The following is a 16,302-nucleotide window of genomic DNA, read 5'->3' as shown; positions in this document are numbered from 1 at the left end:
AAGCGGTTGAGCGGTTTTTGTGAAAGTTATTTTAAACTAATCTGCTCTGAAATTCTGTGTTTCTGGTTAAAATCTGTAAAAACTGAAAATTAAATGAATGAAGTTTTTATGAGTCCATTGTTTAGGATTTGGGGGGTCATATAAGCGGAAAATGAATATAATATTCATAACTTTGTTTTCTTTCATTTATAACCACCTGAAAATAAGAATTATTGTGTTTTAATTACCTTAAACCTCACAACTAGATGCTGCTAAATCCTTCACACGAGACCTCAAAAGGGTCACTTCACATTAATAAAAGCAATCTCATTTACATTTAGTATTTCTTGTCCTGGTATTTTTTTTAAAAATTTATTTCAGTAGTTATAACTATCCAAAAACTGGGGACAGTGGTATTGGAAAAAACATTGCTTTTGAATCTTTCAAAGCTGTGAGCTTCAAACTAAATGTCATTAATCTCCATTGTACTGGGTTGGAGGCGGAATACTTTAACTGAATAGCCAAATATTTTTTTGTGTGTGTCTTTGGTGAACTGACTCTTTTGATTATGATTATGTTGTAAAATAATATGAATAAAAGGTAGTGGATTCTCCTTTGTAGCTAGAAATGGCATACTTGAATGTTATGTGAAACCCAAAGGATAAAAAAATACAGCTCTGGATCAACATGTGACATCTATTCAACACAATCTTAAAATCAAATTCACAGTCCAGCAGTGTGGGTCATGTGTATTTTCCACAAAATCATCTCACCTCTCAGCAGTAAATTCCACGTTATCAGTGAAACAGCAGAGGCTGGAGAAAACAGTGTCGTCAGGGGCCTACCTGTGTGTGTCTCGATAATGGATTCTGGGTAGAGTGTCGCACGTCCTGCACCGCCCTTGGTTATGAAAGCTCCTCACATCCAACTGCCAAGGGCGTCCCTGTTCCTCCCCTCCTCGCTGCTCTGATAGGTTCATGCCCCCACGACTCTTCCACAGATGAAAATAGATAAAATCATCCAGACGTAGCGTGGAGAGCCAGTTAATGTTTTCCACACACTGATTCAGTTGGAAAAAAAGGCAATGAGATGAATACAGTTTTATTCTTTATATTTTATATTTAGTTGTTATTCAGCTATTGACTTTTGTCTTTTTCATAACAAAAGCAAGAGACAAAAAGAGAAAAAAAGAAGAGAACTATTTTGGCTTAGGGTTGTTTTGTTTTATTTATTCACAGAGTCCTCACATATCTATTCTTTATAAACTTGGAATCTCAAAACTCTTTCATATACATACTTCAATTTAATTTGTCCTTCAACTGGGCAAGTTTTCAAACACATAAACACATTAATGAACACACCCACACATAGAATCCACATCTAAGATGTTCTTTATATACAGAGTACTGTTGTGCGTTGTTTCGGCGAACTTAGCAAACTCTCAGCAGATACGGAACATTAACATTCATTTGGCGTTGTGTTTGTGTCCACCTGATGAATGTAAGTCCAATAATCACTCTCCCTCTATCTCTGTTTTTGTACTCCATAAACTCATGAGAGAAATATCTGGCTCTTTAGCTGCTGGCTGCATGTGAAACTAAGCTGATTCTCAAAATAGAGCATTGGTGTGGATCTTTAAAAAAAAAAGATTTTTGGATTAGGATTATAGAACATGCTTTTAAGAGCTCAGTCTTGAGACAGTGATCATCTGATTTTAGAGTGGAATTAAGCTGGGCTATTCCGTAATGGATAAGTGTGTACAGAAGAAAAGTTGTATTTTTCTGACTAAAAATCTAATGACTAGAGGAAAAATATGTTAAAAAGCAATTTAAAGTGAAAACAAGAATCTCAGAGGGCCATTTAAACCTTGACAGCTGTTTTATATCTAGAAAATGTGGCACATGAATAAAATCTGGTTGTCAGTGCGCTCATGTTTTTCTGTCTCCCTGTCTAACATAAACTAATGGCACCTCAGTGTTAGCTCAGTCTTCTGCTGCCATCTGGTTATGAGGCAACATTTGAAACTGACTTTCTAAAGATGCACTACAGCTATAGGTGCAGTGAATAAGCAGGCAGAGTTTAATTAAAGATCACATCTGTGAAGACTGAAAGGAATCAAAGTACCTTAACTGAGTGCAAATATAAAGCTAACTGTGCAAAATTAATTTACACAAGTGCAACCCTAATTTCAAATAAAAAGTTGAGATGCTGTGTAAAACAGAATGCAATGATTTGCCAATCCTATTGGACATTTATTGAGTTTAATATGGTGCAAAGACAAGGATTTTAATGTTCAAACTGATGAACTCTTTTGTTTGTAAACTTCTATGTTTTTATGTCCTGAATTTGATGCCTTTAACATGTCCAAAAAAGTTAGGATAGAGTTTTAAGTTTTTAAGTAACTCCATGTGTAACCCATAAACAGTTATTTAAAAACAGTTTAAAGTGGCTCTTAATAGCAGGTAAAACATCATTTATGAGAGTGGCAAAGAAGTAATAATATAATATGTTATCATTATTATTCTTGGAATTGCTTTGTGATCTGTAGTCTTACTCTGAAATCCACATGGGTCTCAATGCTGGTCAGTCCTCATCCATGAGCTGTTTGAAATAAGCGGAAGTTCGTTCCAGAGCAAGAAATCTCTGAAAGCCCCTGGTGGAATTAATTGCCGTGTCAGCGGTATTGATCAACCACCCTTTCAACCCTCTGCAGATACATTATGGTTGTGAAAATCTTCCTTAACGCGACTTTAATCCATGCCAACCGCCTGGCCCGAGTCCTTATTGTCTTGTAAGTGCTGTCATTATCTGTGATGTTCAGTAAATGTCCAACAGAGAGTACAGCCAAGGGTGAACTGCCTCTACTCTGATGCATAACAAAGTGAGGCATTTGTATGAGTAAATGGTGTGGCGTTAATTCTTTCTTAGTCGAGTTTCTACACGGCTCAGCTCTCCCTTGCAGGCTGACAGTGGACTTCTACCTCCACACCGAAGCCTGCTGTTGTGCATTCATTAGCAGAGAAGCTAGGCAGATATTACACATACACTGCAGAGAGGGATTCCTCTTCCGTCCTCTGAGATCAGATTTGTGGGAGAGAGATGAAGAAGACAAAGGAGTCCATTATCTCGATACTCCTCTGTTCCTCTGTCAGAACTCCTGGTGATGTGTTCAGAGGCACTCTGTGGTGTATTTCACTGTGCTTTCTCTCCCTCTTTTTGATATCAGCAACTGCTCGAAGACATGTTTAGAGTTTAAAGTTGCATTATTTGATTTTTGGATACCACTTGCAGCTGTAGCACCTACATTTTGTAATGCTCTGCCTGCACCCGTCCCCATATTTTGTGTACTCTTGTTGTGTATTGTCATTTTTTTCATTATGTAGGCTTACTATGCAAACAGTTTTGCTCATTTAAGCATGCTGCTGAGGTAGTCGCTTTATTTTCCATGTTTTTACTCTTGCATGTTGTATATTCCCCTTGTCTCTGTGAAAAATGCCATATACATACATTTTACTTTTACTTAGAGCTTCAGAACAACGGCAATACACAGCCCTGATGTATTGTCACATTTTAACATTATGGCTAACTGTTTAGAAAACAGTTGCTTGTTGAAGCTTTTGGAATTTCTTTTCTTCCAAAAACATGGGCAGAAAGTGACAAGCAACTCAACAAGAAAAATTAACAAGAAATGAGTAACAAGTTTCAAGAAAGTTACCTAAAAAATGTGCACAAAAGAGAAAAGTAAAAACAAACAAGCAAATGACCTTAAGAAAGTGCTAAATAACCCTTTTTCTGTCACAAACTTTACATTTATTGTGAAAGTAATTCTAAATATAGTTTTCAGGACATTTTCACTATTTTTTAATCATATCAATTATTCCCACCTAGCTAATTTACAAGTCATTTTTGCCAGCTTTTACTATTTTTTCCCAGGTTTCAGAGGTTTAAATGCTTGTTGAAGGTGTCTGAATATGGCGCAAGAAAACTGATGTCGATCCAGGTGTTAAAGGGTTAAGCATTCAGCAGACATGGACTAAAATAATTTTTCATTTGAAACTCGATGACTTGATGGATATAAGTCTGACATTCGTCCTCCTTTTAGCTCTGATTTGTTTAACACCTCTGATAAGATATCTGACTCTTTAGCTGCTAAAGTTTGAATTTGTATCACCAGTTAGTGTTTAAAGCCTTTTTCTTATTGGATAAAAAACTCACTAACATCTGGCTTTGAGTGGGAAAGGTCACAATTGGCATTTAATTACAGGGACAACTTACTCTGCAGTAGTCACATGTATTTATCGGCTCCAGTTCCAGCGATGGAAACATGACATCTGGATGGACACACTCATTTTCTAATTAGTTAAAGCAAGGTTTGAAAGAGAGACTGAATGAGTAACAGATATAAAAAAGAAGTAAGCACCACAACATTTTCACTGGCATCCATGCTGTTATTTTACTTTTTACTAACCCGTTTTCTGGTGCATTTGTGAAGTCTAAAATATAACACAACAGTAACAAAAAAATACGTAACAGCATCCATAGCACAGCAGCCATACTTGAGGCATTATCTGGTCAGCTGGCAAAGGAAAAGGGATCTATTGCCTATTTTGGGTGTGTTTTCTGAGTTTAAAAAAACCTGCATGTTGAAAAAAAGTTGTAACTTGTTCTGTCAGCTGTTTGGTGGTTGGCAGGCAGTGTAGGTGGGTTTATCAGAGCTTGTTGCTGCTTTTGGAGTTGGAGTTTGTGAAATTGGCTGTCTAAAAGTCAGACTAAAAGAAAGATGTCAGCAGTGCTTAAATGCTACTGAGACACGCAGCCATACAATCCAAACTGACTGTGACCTCTATAACGGCGGTCATGGTCTTGACAACCAACTGTACTTCCTGCAGCACAGACAATGACCAGCCAAACTGTCTTTAACAAGCTGAGTGGTATTAGAAATGCTACCAAAATATTGCTTTGATTTACTATTTGTTTATGTATGCATAGTGAAACTTGGGGCCTTGGTTGATTGCTGTAGGTAGAGTACATCATATATTGACAGGAGTTGAGCCTCTCGCATTCTGAGTGGATTTATAGATTTGTAGAAACAGAAGTACATCTGTTCTATGAGATGGATGAGTGAGACAAAAACAAAAAACAAACCAAAAAAGTCCCCATAAATAAGCATAAAAAATTCCTGCTTGGATACCTTTGAGACTGCCTATTTAATAAATGTGCCATAAAAACCGAAACAACATCCAAAAATAGAGCAAGAAGGTCTGAGCTGCATAGTAATTCTTTGCATGTTTATCACTATGAATGACCTATAGCCTCATTGTATGCTTCCCATGCATTAGTGTTGCCTCAAAGACTGTTCTAACCATCTGCATGAAAAGATATTCCATCTGCTGCATGATCAAATATATTTTGAACCTGTTTCTCAAGTTGCGATCACATTGGTCTGCAAATCTAAACAAAGGTGTGGCCTGTTGTTGGATAGAGGTCAGAGTGACAGGGTTTAAAGATCTTTTTATATTGTGCAGCAGATGGAATAATTTTTCATCCAGATGGTTTTGAGTCTTTTTGAGGATTCAGAATTATTGTAAGTGCTGCCCCACTTACCACTTTTACTCAAAGGTGATGCCATTGCTAATATATGAGCAACAAGTCCTCTAAGTCCTACAACGTATTAGTATTGCCCCTACCAATTAGGTAAGGTTTAGGAAAAAGAAACATGGATCGGTGTTGTCATGTTCCTTATGTGAGATAATGCTATGCGTGTATCGTAATGTGACGATGTGACGTTACATGATATGTACATACGTAACTTAAAATAGCTTAATGTTGACTTTTGGTTTCACACAAGACATGAACTCAGGTCTCATGGGTCCAAGTCCTGTGTTTGCTTGACCCATCCATTCTCCCTGATTGCCTACCAATGCTTGTCATAATTACTACAGCCACTAGAGGCCGCTACCTACACTAAACACAGGCAAGGCAGCGTTATTTGTAAAGCACATTTCATACACTCGGGCAGTTCAAAACATATTAATGGAAACAGATTTACAATAAAAGACTAAAGAGAAGAGATATAAAAAGTACAATTACCTAATTATTTACGTATTAACTTAAAAAAAAACCCCAAAATCTTAAAAATAGCAAAAGTGCAGACAAACCTAACATGGATTGTGTTTGATGTAATATTAGGACCCAGATGAAAAAAATATTCATAAAAAGCAGATTTGAACTATTTATCAGAGATGAGATCATTAACATGGTGCTAACAATGTCTTAATGCAGCATATCACAAAGCTATTTTCTTTATCCTACCTAGTTGAATTTGTGGAATATGCATAGGCCGTCTCTGTGATATTCCTGCTCTTAATTCTGAGATGGATCCTTGGATACCCAACGACCGTGAATGTGGCTGTTAGCCACGGCGGCGAGTGGAATGATTCCATTCTCACCACCCACTGGAAAGCAATCTAGGCCCGTAATGGGAAACTCAAATAGCAAATCTGTGGATATAAGCATGTCTCTGGAAGTCACGAGTCAGCAACAGGCTCAGTAAAGCAGTGAGATAGTTTAGCTCGAGGTCACAGGGAACTACAATGAGGGAGGACTGTCTCCTCCTCTCAGCATCAGCACAGGCTATTTGTCGCTGTAGTGGGGGTACTGGTAATGTGATGTGGAGGGGGAGCAGAGGGAGGAGCTGGAGATGAGTTGCAGGGAAAATATGTGAATTAGAGCTGATACACAAAGAGGAGAGGAAGATGAAGGAAGGAAGTGAAATGTTGGTGAGATGCTCTGTAAATATCAGTGGTGAGTTTGTGGAGGCTTGAGATATTTCAAGCAACAATAGAGCATGATAAAGATCTGAAGAAAGTATAATATAGAAAAAAGTATTGAAAATAAAAGTACCAAATAAAGAAAAATCTAAAAAAAAAAAAAAAACACAAAGAAGACAACTAACTAAACACCCCAAAACATTAAATTGTAAAAGAAAGAAAAGTAACACCTATAAAACTCAAAATTAATTTAAAAAAAGATAAAACATCCTAAAAACTCAAAAAGATTTAAAAGCAATAGAAAAAAAACACCCCAAATTATAAAAAGAAAAGAAAAATGTCCCCCCAACTCAAAATTATTTTTAGATGAAAAAAAGCACCCACAAACTTAAAATAGAAGACTTAAATATTCATCAAAATAGTTGCCAATAAGTTTTCTGTCAGTCAACTGATTAATGAATCATCTAATCAGCTTTACTTGTATAAACAGTTTAATTTATAACAAAACATCATATCAAAACATCATATTTAAAAGGCTATTCTTGTGATTTTTATGCAAAAATAATCTTAATCTGTAAATTAACTGAAGCTGTCAGGTAGATGTAGTGAAGTAAAAAGTACAATTTTTACCTTCACTGAAATGTAGTTCTTCTGATCTTCAGCTCTGCACTTGAGTATTGAGTAAATGTACTTAATTAAATTTCACCACTGGAAATACCTCTCCTCATTGGTATGGGAGGCAGTGGTTGTTGAACAGCAGCACCACATTTTTATTTTCTTCTCAATCTTATTTGAGGTCGGACAGGCATCACACTCTCACACTATCATCTTTTATGTATAAAAAAATGTACAGCCACTTTCACAGAGAAAGCCCTCAGAGAGCACATAGTGTATATCCACCAAAGATCTAGCAGTGCAATTTCAAGGAAAAATCTTCCTGTCCACAGCTGCCACTCTGTCATACAATAAATGAAAGGATGTAAACATGATCACAATCAGGTATAGAATAGCCTGACCCTACCTGCAGACATATGTTACATACAGCAAGCAAAAGTGTTCAAACCTCAGTGGATTTCACTCAGACTTCAAAAACAACACGCCATGTTGTAGCAGATTGGGCAATGACTGGTTAGTTGCATTGGTGCAATGCAAAAAGCTACAAGCAGTAACGTAAGTCACAGCAGAGCTGAGTATCTGGAGGTAAAACTTTCTCAGATGCTGTGTGATGTTTATTTTATCCCATTTTTTGCAAATAGTTTTCACTGACAGTTGAAGCGGTAAGACATGGCTCATAGTGCACTTAAGCCAAAAATATCATCCTTATAACAATCAACAGTTTGTATCATGCTGAATTTTATGTCACATCCTGAGCTGTAGGCAGCAGGGCAGAGCTGCCAGGACAGCTCGATGAAAAAGCAACAATCCAGCTTCAAGTGAAGTTGTGTTATGCTATATTATTCTTCTAATTTAAAATATGGCTCCTGGTTTGGAAGACTTCAGTTTGGCATTATGGCTGTTGCCATACAGACACATACACACATACGGACACATTCTGTTTGCAGCGTACACAACACGCCCCTTCGAACCGCACCTACCTCTTATACAAGACAAACTCTTCAATGCCCACACTTCATTGTACCCTACCAAAGCCCAAAGTTGAAGTGAACAAATATGAGGCCAACGTAGCAATAATCCACTTCATAATTTGTGATTCACCTAAAAAAAAGTTTAATTTAAATTTTTACATTCATACAAGACAGACATTAAAAAAGACATGCCAAAACAACAGCAACAAAATCGAATGAACGGTACAAAGGCACTTGTACAGCAACAGGACATAACACTTTTGATGTTTTTTGTTTTGGGAGTGAATGTAGTGCAGTAGACAAGGTGTGGTTTAGGTTTTAGAGTTTTATTTACTTGCAGATATGCCTCACTACTTTTTAAATCCACCTTATTTTCTGCATTGATATCAATCCCATGCCAATCCTAAACCACTCCTTGTCTACTGAACTACAATCACTCCCAAAAACAAAAACATCAAAGTAAAATTTTTAAACAAGCATAGTCAGCAACCTGAAGTTATGGGCAACAAACTTACAGAAAACTGTCTCCAGGGCAATTTTAAGTGTGGAACCTGCATAAATTGCCAATATAGTAAAAACATTAAATATTTTAATCATCTTATCAATAGGAAAACAATCAATAATAATGACATTTTATGACATGCAAATGAAAAAATGTGGTACATGATTAAATGTCCATGTGGCAAATTATATATAGGTAAAACTGCCCGCTCCCTAAAACAACGTATCTGTGAACACAGAAGTGCCATTAAAAGGAATGACGTCACCAGCCTTGTTGCAAGACATTTTAATGACATGAAGCATCCTCCCTCCTCTTTGTTCTTCCCAGGAATAGAAGTGATAAAACCAAGTCAAACAGGTGGTAATGTCAATTTCATGAGAAAAAAGAGAGAAGCATTTTAGATTTTAAATGAGGATTTTTTAATTAATGACTTTTAAGTGTGATTTTTTTGTGAGGTTTTTTTTTTTACAATGAATTGTTTTGAGATAACATATTTTTGTTTAATCGTTTAATTCATACTGGTTTCTTATTATGTCTTTTGCTTGTGTTTTTGTGATTTTCTTTGAACATAGCACTTTTAAATGATCACATCAGTACCACCTCCTGCTGCTTCTCAGCCCCTTATTAGGTTTTTATTGTTCTAACGTCACATGAATCGCTAACCAACCCATCTTAACAGGACATCCATTGGCTTGTTTATATATGGATTTATATAATTGGTTGTATTTATGTACTTTTTTAACTTCTTTTCATTTTTTTCTGTTTCAAGTCTGTCTGTTTAAATGATGTTTGTAGTTAGTATCTTGATGACCCTGATGAAGGCCACACCCCGAAATGAATCAGTCAAATAATGAATCTCTATTAATTTAGTAAAATCATTATTTTGGCTCCAAAAAGATGAAGAACTAATATTTCTGTTTTCCCATTTTTTTTTAATTTTCTTTTTTTTTTTTTTACATTATTAGTATGCATAACGTTAAAATAACTTCCTTGTTGGATTCATTTTTGAGCCCTGGAGGTTGCCGCTGAGTAATAAACCGAACATTATACATCGATATTTGCCTGCATGAAAGTATCTTAAAGTGGGTTTTAATCTGAGCTCATTTTAATCCAATTTGACTGCATTATAATTACTGGTTTTATTATGATAAACCACAGTTTCAGTGTATAGTTGTACACTAATAGAGATTTTCTTTTCACTCTAACAAGAATGAAGATACTGGAGGCAGCTGGAAATTGGGGGGTTGTCTCTGGGCAAGAAAATCATTGGAGCTTTGATTGAAAAATGCAGATCTTAAAAAACATACAACACACACACACACACCCCCAGCGATGCCCCCTCATCTTTGGAAGTCATTAGTTCAAGAGGCAGGCAGCATTATGCTGATGGTGGTGAAATGATAATTAGAGCTGGAGATAGATTGAGTCAATATAAGTGTAATTAATTTTTAAGTGTGAGGTTTATTAGTACAGAGGCAATCAGGCTCCTAATGAGGGCCTGATAGAACTTCTTAAATAGTGCAACCAGTCAGATTAATAGCTCTAATAGCTTCTGGCATGGAACTCTGTTTTTATTTATTGCACTTGTGCATTCATTTGTATATTTAGCACTTTTTTTTTATAAACACCAGGGTGATAATTTAAATGGATAAATCATGTTTCTCTGGATTCATAAACCAAAGGGAGACAAGCTGTTGCACATACATTACACACAGACAGAAATATTACACTCACACACTATGTATGTGACTATAAATAGATTTTTTCAGCCCATTAAGGCTCATCTTTCAAATCGTGTCATTAATTAAGCTTAGAAATACTCAAGTAATTTCTCTTTAATGAACTTGCTCAATTAAGTCTGCCCTCTTTTTGGTTTAATCCTCCTCGCTTTAAGCACTGACTAACTACTTTTTTTCGCCATCTCTCGCTGCACTCGCTCTTCCTTTTGTTTTGCCGAGTACATTCGTCTGCCAGCTCTCCTCAGCCTTCCCCTTCTCCTTTGTGTAATTGTTTCAGCCATGTTGATGCATCACACCCTGCATGCTCACAGAACAAATCACAGTCATTTGCACTGGCACACACGCTCCTACACGTACACACACAGTAATACGGTTCTCAAGTAACTCCAAAATAGACAAGTGAAATGTCAACTCATGAATAATGCTGGTAGCCCTGTAGGCGATCAATAACGATATGTGTATTCTAACCCAATTTAATCTAACTTGTTGTGGAGCAATAATGGCCTGTCAAAGTTAAATATTTTGACTTACGATTACATTTTATCCCAATTAGGCCAGGTTTGAGCTTTATTTATGAACTTTAGGCTTTTAGTTCTGTTTTTAAGTCCATCCTCATCAACACCTTTTCTGGACAAGTGACTTCTAGTTGTGGGATAAATAATGAATATTCTCTGTAGCAGTAAAGGCAGACATGTCAGATGTGTCAGATTTGTTTTTACCAAAAATCAATTACTTTCAATGGAATGCCCCACCTATGTGCAACAACACACATCTGCATTTCACTTTGACTGCTTCTGGTATGTCCTGGCTGTTGTGGGGGAAGTGTTTAAGTAGGTGTGGTTGGTTGGGTGTAAAGTTTATGACTAATAGAGACCACGGTTTGTGTCCAGTTAACCCAGTCGCCAGAAAAGGTGTTGGCATTGTACGTTTCTGCAAAGAGCTGATGTAATAAATTTGTACATTTCATATGTAGCAAATATGTTCAAACTTACAATTCTTTATGTTTTGATTTGATTTTCAATTTATGTTGGGAAAATGCTGTTGTTAGCATGTGGTTAGACACATCACAAAAATGTCATTTAAAAATTACCCACTTTTGTTGGTCTTGAACAGTGGTCAGCTGCTTGCCAGCCGTTTGCATAGCTGTCACACCATCCATAATCCCCGTTTCTTCTTGGTGATGAAGAACTCAGCTCATAGCAGGGTTTCCCACACATTCATTAATCTGTAGCAGCCAGCCATGATCAAAACATCTGCCGCCACAAACTGATTTTCTATTTTTTGAGCTGGACCATTCTTTAGGAGTGCTACTGGAATATATACCACTGGGTTATGCATTGCCCCACACTCTCGGGGCACAGAGCGTATAGGCACAGACAGAGCAGCAGAACACCAGGTGCAGTGAAAATGAATCTTAGCCGCTAATTGTGCTGTATCTTAAAGTCTGCATTCATTTTCTCTGCAGCAGCTGCTCCTCTCATCCATCAAACTGATCTCATCGGATCCGATCGGATCGACAGAATAAATACACCCTGTAACTCAAACTTGACAAAGTGCTGCTGGGGGAAAAAAAAAAACAAGATAAGATAAAAGAAAAATGGAACATTTTTGACTCAAGTGTTACTGTAGCAGGTTAGAAAATGCTCATGAGTCCTTTTTGGAACAGTCATGGGGATCTTTTTGTAAGGCACTGGTAAATGATTACTGTTGTCATTTAAGGTAAAAGGTTTTTTTTGTGTGCAGGGTACCGTAAAATACATCTCACTAGAGGCAAGTAGCCTTTGACACTGAACTTCAAATGGTCTCCTGAGGTTAGCTCCTTGCATGGCAGATCCTCAACAATCTGTGCGTGTGTGTGTGTGTATGTGTGTGTGGGTGTGGGTGTGGGTGAGTGTGAGTGTGAGGTTTTGTAAAGTGCTTGTTCTCAGGATAAATGTGTTTTATAAAAGCAGTCCACTTACCTTGAAGCCAAGCGTGAGTGTTCATGATAAAATCTGTACAACCAAGCTTTTAGAAAATCCCAATAAAGAACAGAAATAATGTTCAGTTTAGTTTTGCAGAAGCATCCGACAACTTTTAATACCATGCCTCCAGCTTTTGATGTTCGTAATTATTTAAAAACAGTTTTATTCTTCAGCTCATTGAATATTACTATGGAAAGCCTTGTTAAAATTAGTGCAACCTTTAAAGCTGTTTAATTTTATTTATTTATTTATTTTTGGTATTATGGTGAAACACATTATAAACGTATAAAACTAGAGACCATCTATCCATAGGATCACACCAGCTGTGATTTAGCGGTACAGGGCTTAAAACAAATGTCAGCCAGGGTTGTAAAGTGGGACAGCTAGTGGCCCCTTCCCTACTTCCTACCCCACTTCTCCAGCCCCCTTGCTGGGACCACATCCATCTTCTAACTCAAACTTCATTTTGATTGCAACTACACACCTGTGTAGTTTTGTAACTGCATCTTGCACAGTTGTGACATAATTGCAGTGACAAAATCTTTCCACAGAAACATATGACAAAACACTAAAAACAGCCTCTGTGGTAGTTCCCTATGCAATCATTATCAGCTGGACCACAAGTTGCCGTGCTGACACACACTCACAGACTCACAACGTGAAACCAATACCAGCTCGTGCTGACCTGAATGCTTTGAAGCTTCAATAGTTGCCATGGTAATCAATGTCCAAGTCAGTGTTTGAATGCTTTGATTTTTGTTTTGTTTTTCACAACTTAAATGGTGCAGGAAATTAATAGAAGGTTGCAAATGTCAGACATGATGCTTCAAGCATTAAATTGGCAGTCCAGTAAGGAAAAAGAATACGTGTGATGAAATGCAGGCAGTTAACTGTGTGTCATTATAGTGGTGAAGAGCTTGCTTTGCATCACTGAAGTTTTATTTAGTTATTGAAACATTGCATGCAGAAGTCCACTCTGTCTCTCTGTCATAGTCTGCCACTCTCTTTCTCACACTCACACTCACACGCAAACACACACACACACACACACACACACACACACACACACACACACTAGGGGTGGGCGATTTAGCTGTAAAGTAATATGATATTATTGTATTATATATTATATTATATCATATATATATATATATATATATATATATATATATATATATATATATATATATATATATATATATATATGAGTATTTTTGTGATAATGATGTTCTTGACGATATGACAAAAATACTGAGAATATTTTCCTAGTAATTTCAAGTACATACAAATGCAACAAAATGAGTGTTAATTGTAAATGTCAGCATCAATGTAGTTTGCATTCAAATTTTCTGTTGAAACTGAACAAAAATGATCTCCTAGTTCTTTAGTTTGTAAACAGTAAGTCAGTGAGATTCAGATTTTTTTTAAATAAAATATTACAACAAAATAAAATGGATCAAAAATTATAAATCAAAACAGTTACCAAACACAAAAACACTGTCTTCAGTCTATAAACACTTCATAATTATAAATGACTGAGTTGTATTTCCACCTGCACCTGTATGCGCTGCTATTTCCCCTCCACTCTTCTTGCTATAGTGATTTTGTCTTTGTGCTCACAATCAGACCCCCCCCCCCCTCTGCAATTTAGTCCAATCACTGCATGTTTGCCGCTGCTGTTGTGTCGTGCCGGGCAGAGAGGGAGAGGAGCTCACTGAAAGGGTCGGTCAGCCTTGCTTTGAACTGACATCAACAGTCGCATTGTCAACAGGCTGAACAGACTCTGTTTTATTTCCATTCCGTATGTGAAATGCAAGAAGAGGAGGTGCTCTAGGAACTACACAATACTTGACCGCAACAGTCTGTTAAACTGCCAAGTGTGGCACCTTTAATTTTAAACACAAGAACTTTTTGTTATTCTCTAATTCTGTGGGATTCTGTGGAAAACACTAAGTGCTCACAGTGGTGGGTGAAGTACCTGAAAGCCATACTTGAGTAAAATAACATATATGTTACTAGAAAATGACTTAAGGAGGAGTTAAATTCACCTATTATCTGTTATCATATGTCCATAAGTACTTACTAAAAGTTGTCTTATTATATTAAATGTGCTTAAGAATCGAAAGTAACAGGACACGTAAATTCTGTTTCAAAAAAAGCAAGCTGTCAGAATTTTCAGAACAATGAAGATTATTTCTATATAACATAAGACACCTTAAAAATGGAGACTGCATTACACTTTAAGAAAAACAAGGTCTTCTTCACAATTTTGAGGATTTAAAGAAAAAAAATATCGATTTTTATTTCATCCTATTCCTTCAGTTGTCTTCCCCTCCTCCTTTCCTTCCTTTAATCTCTATTTTGTAGTAAGTAACTAAAATTCTTAGGGTAAATATAGAGGAGTAAAAATATACATTTTATGCAGGAAATTTAATGGATATAAAGTGAAAGTTGACAGAAATCTAAAAACTGAAGTGAGGTATAAATACTGCTAAAAATACTCAAGTAATGTTACAAAGTATAAATACTTTGTTACATTATACCACTGAGTGCTCATTATGATAAGCTCCTAATTTGAGACAGGATCACAATTACTACAAATTTCACTTGCTGCCTCAATTTTATTGCAAAAAAATGCCTAAAAATGTTGCAACTTACATCTCAATTTCTTTGAAAACCAGCTGCAAAATCGGGCATTAAAAGGCTGCAACAATCACAAAAACAGCCCACGAAATCCTGAAGGGACTGAAATGTACTGTTACACCAGAATAATGTGCTGAAAAAGCCTGAAAAAGCTCTGCAGAGCCACCGAACGAAAGGTGATAATTGCCTTAGAGTTTGTGATTACAACTCACCAACTGGTGATGAATGCATCAGAAAAAAAGGCAGTGTTGTTTCCAGTCTGACTCTAAGACATTTTTACCCATGGTGCCTTTTCTCTCTATCACTTACACTCTGTTACTTTAACGCTCACATGGAGAAGCTGTCCTGTAGATGATAACCACTTGAAAAACAAATTGCACATCAGACACTTTGGAAAATGCAAAGTGAATTTGAGGAGGACAGGTTACAGTTTTGAGCTGTGTATCAGTTGATGTCAGTAATGGTGAAGTGCCTCTTTTAGGTGCATGATATTGCCATTTCAGATCTTGTGATAACATGTTATTAGGTTGCTCTACGAAGCTCCACATCTTAAGAACAAACACACACATTCAAACTAGTGACTGAAAAAAGGGTGTTGAAGTTACGCTGCCTGCTTTGTGCTGCTGCTGTGAGAGTCAGGATATGAAGACAAACTGAACTAATACATTTCTTCTTCTCTTCTCAGCTTTCTGTGAGGAGGGATGCAGGAGCGGCGGGACCTGTGTGTCTCCCAACACGTGTGTCTGTCCCTCAGGATTCACAGGACGCCGCTGTGAGACAGGTAAGACCCAAGGACCCCGTCTGACCTCTCCGGCTTGTTCAGATGTCTCTCCTCATTAAAGCTCAGCTGGAGCGTCATATTGTTTTTATCGAGTTTCAGAAATGACATCAGAGAGGTGGTCATTAGGTCGTTCTGAGGGCTCAGCAGTCGCCCCGTGTCTCTCTCTGTTTCTCTCCCGCTCTCACACAACTCTCTTCTTCTTTTCTCTTCTTTTCTCTCATCTCCTCTTCCATTTTCTGTCCTTTCTTCTCTCGTCTTCTTTTCCTTTTTCCCCTCTCCTCCTCGCCACCTTTGTTTCCTTCTTCCATTTCCTCCTAATGTTTTTCCCCTCCTGTCTT

At 37.0% G+C, this 16,302-nt stretch overlaps 1 protein-coding gene across 3 annotated transcripts in view; it reads left to right on the top strand.

Moving 5' to 3' along the window:
- The window catches only part of LOC121946268 (protein kinase C-binding protein NELL1-like), a 453,829-nt gene that overhangs the window by 351,277 nt on the left and 86,250 nt on the right, over positions 1 to 16,302 (top strand). For all 3 annotated transcript variants that reach the window (XM_088069950.1, XM_042490773.2, XM_088070003.1), the window contains one exon: positions 15,869 to 15,964. In XM_088069950.1, the coding sequence (XP_087926076.1) occupies positions 15,869 to 15,964 (96 nt within the window). The remainder of the gene's footprint in view (positions 1 to 15,868; positions 15,965 to 16,302) is intronic.

Source organism: Plectropomus leopardus, chromosome 1, assembly GCF_026936395.1.
Source record: "Plectropomus leopardus strain MGB_pleo_1.0 chromosome 1, ASM2693639v1, whole genome shotgun sequence".
Taxonomy (NCBI): Eukaryota; Metazoa; Chordata; class Actinopteri; order Perciformes; family Serranidae; genus Plectropomus; species Plectropomus leopardus.
Note: the sequence above shows the minus strand (reverse complement) of the source record. Positions and strands in the feature narration are given on the sequence as shown.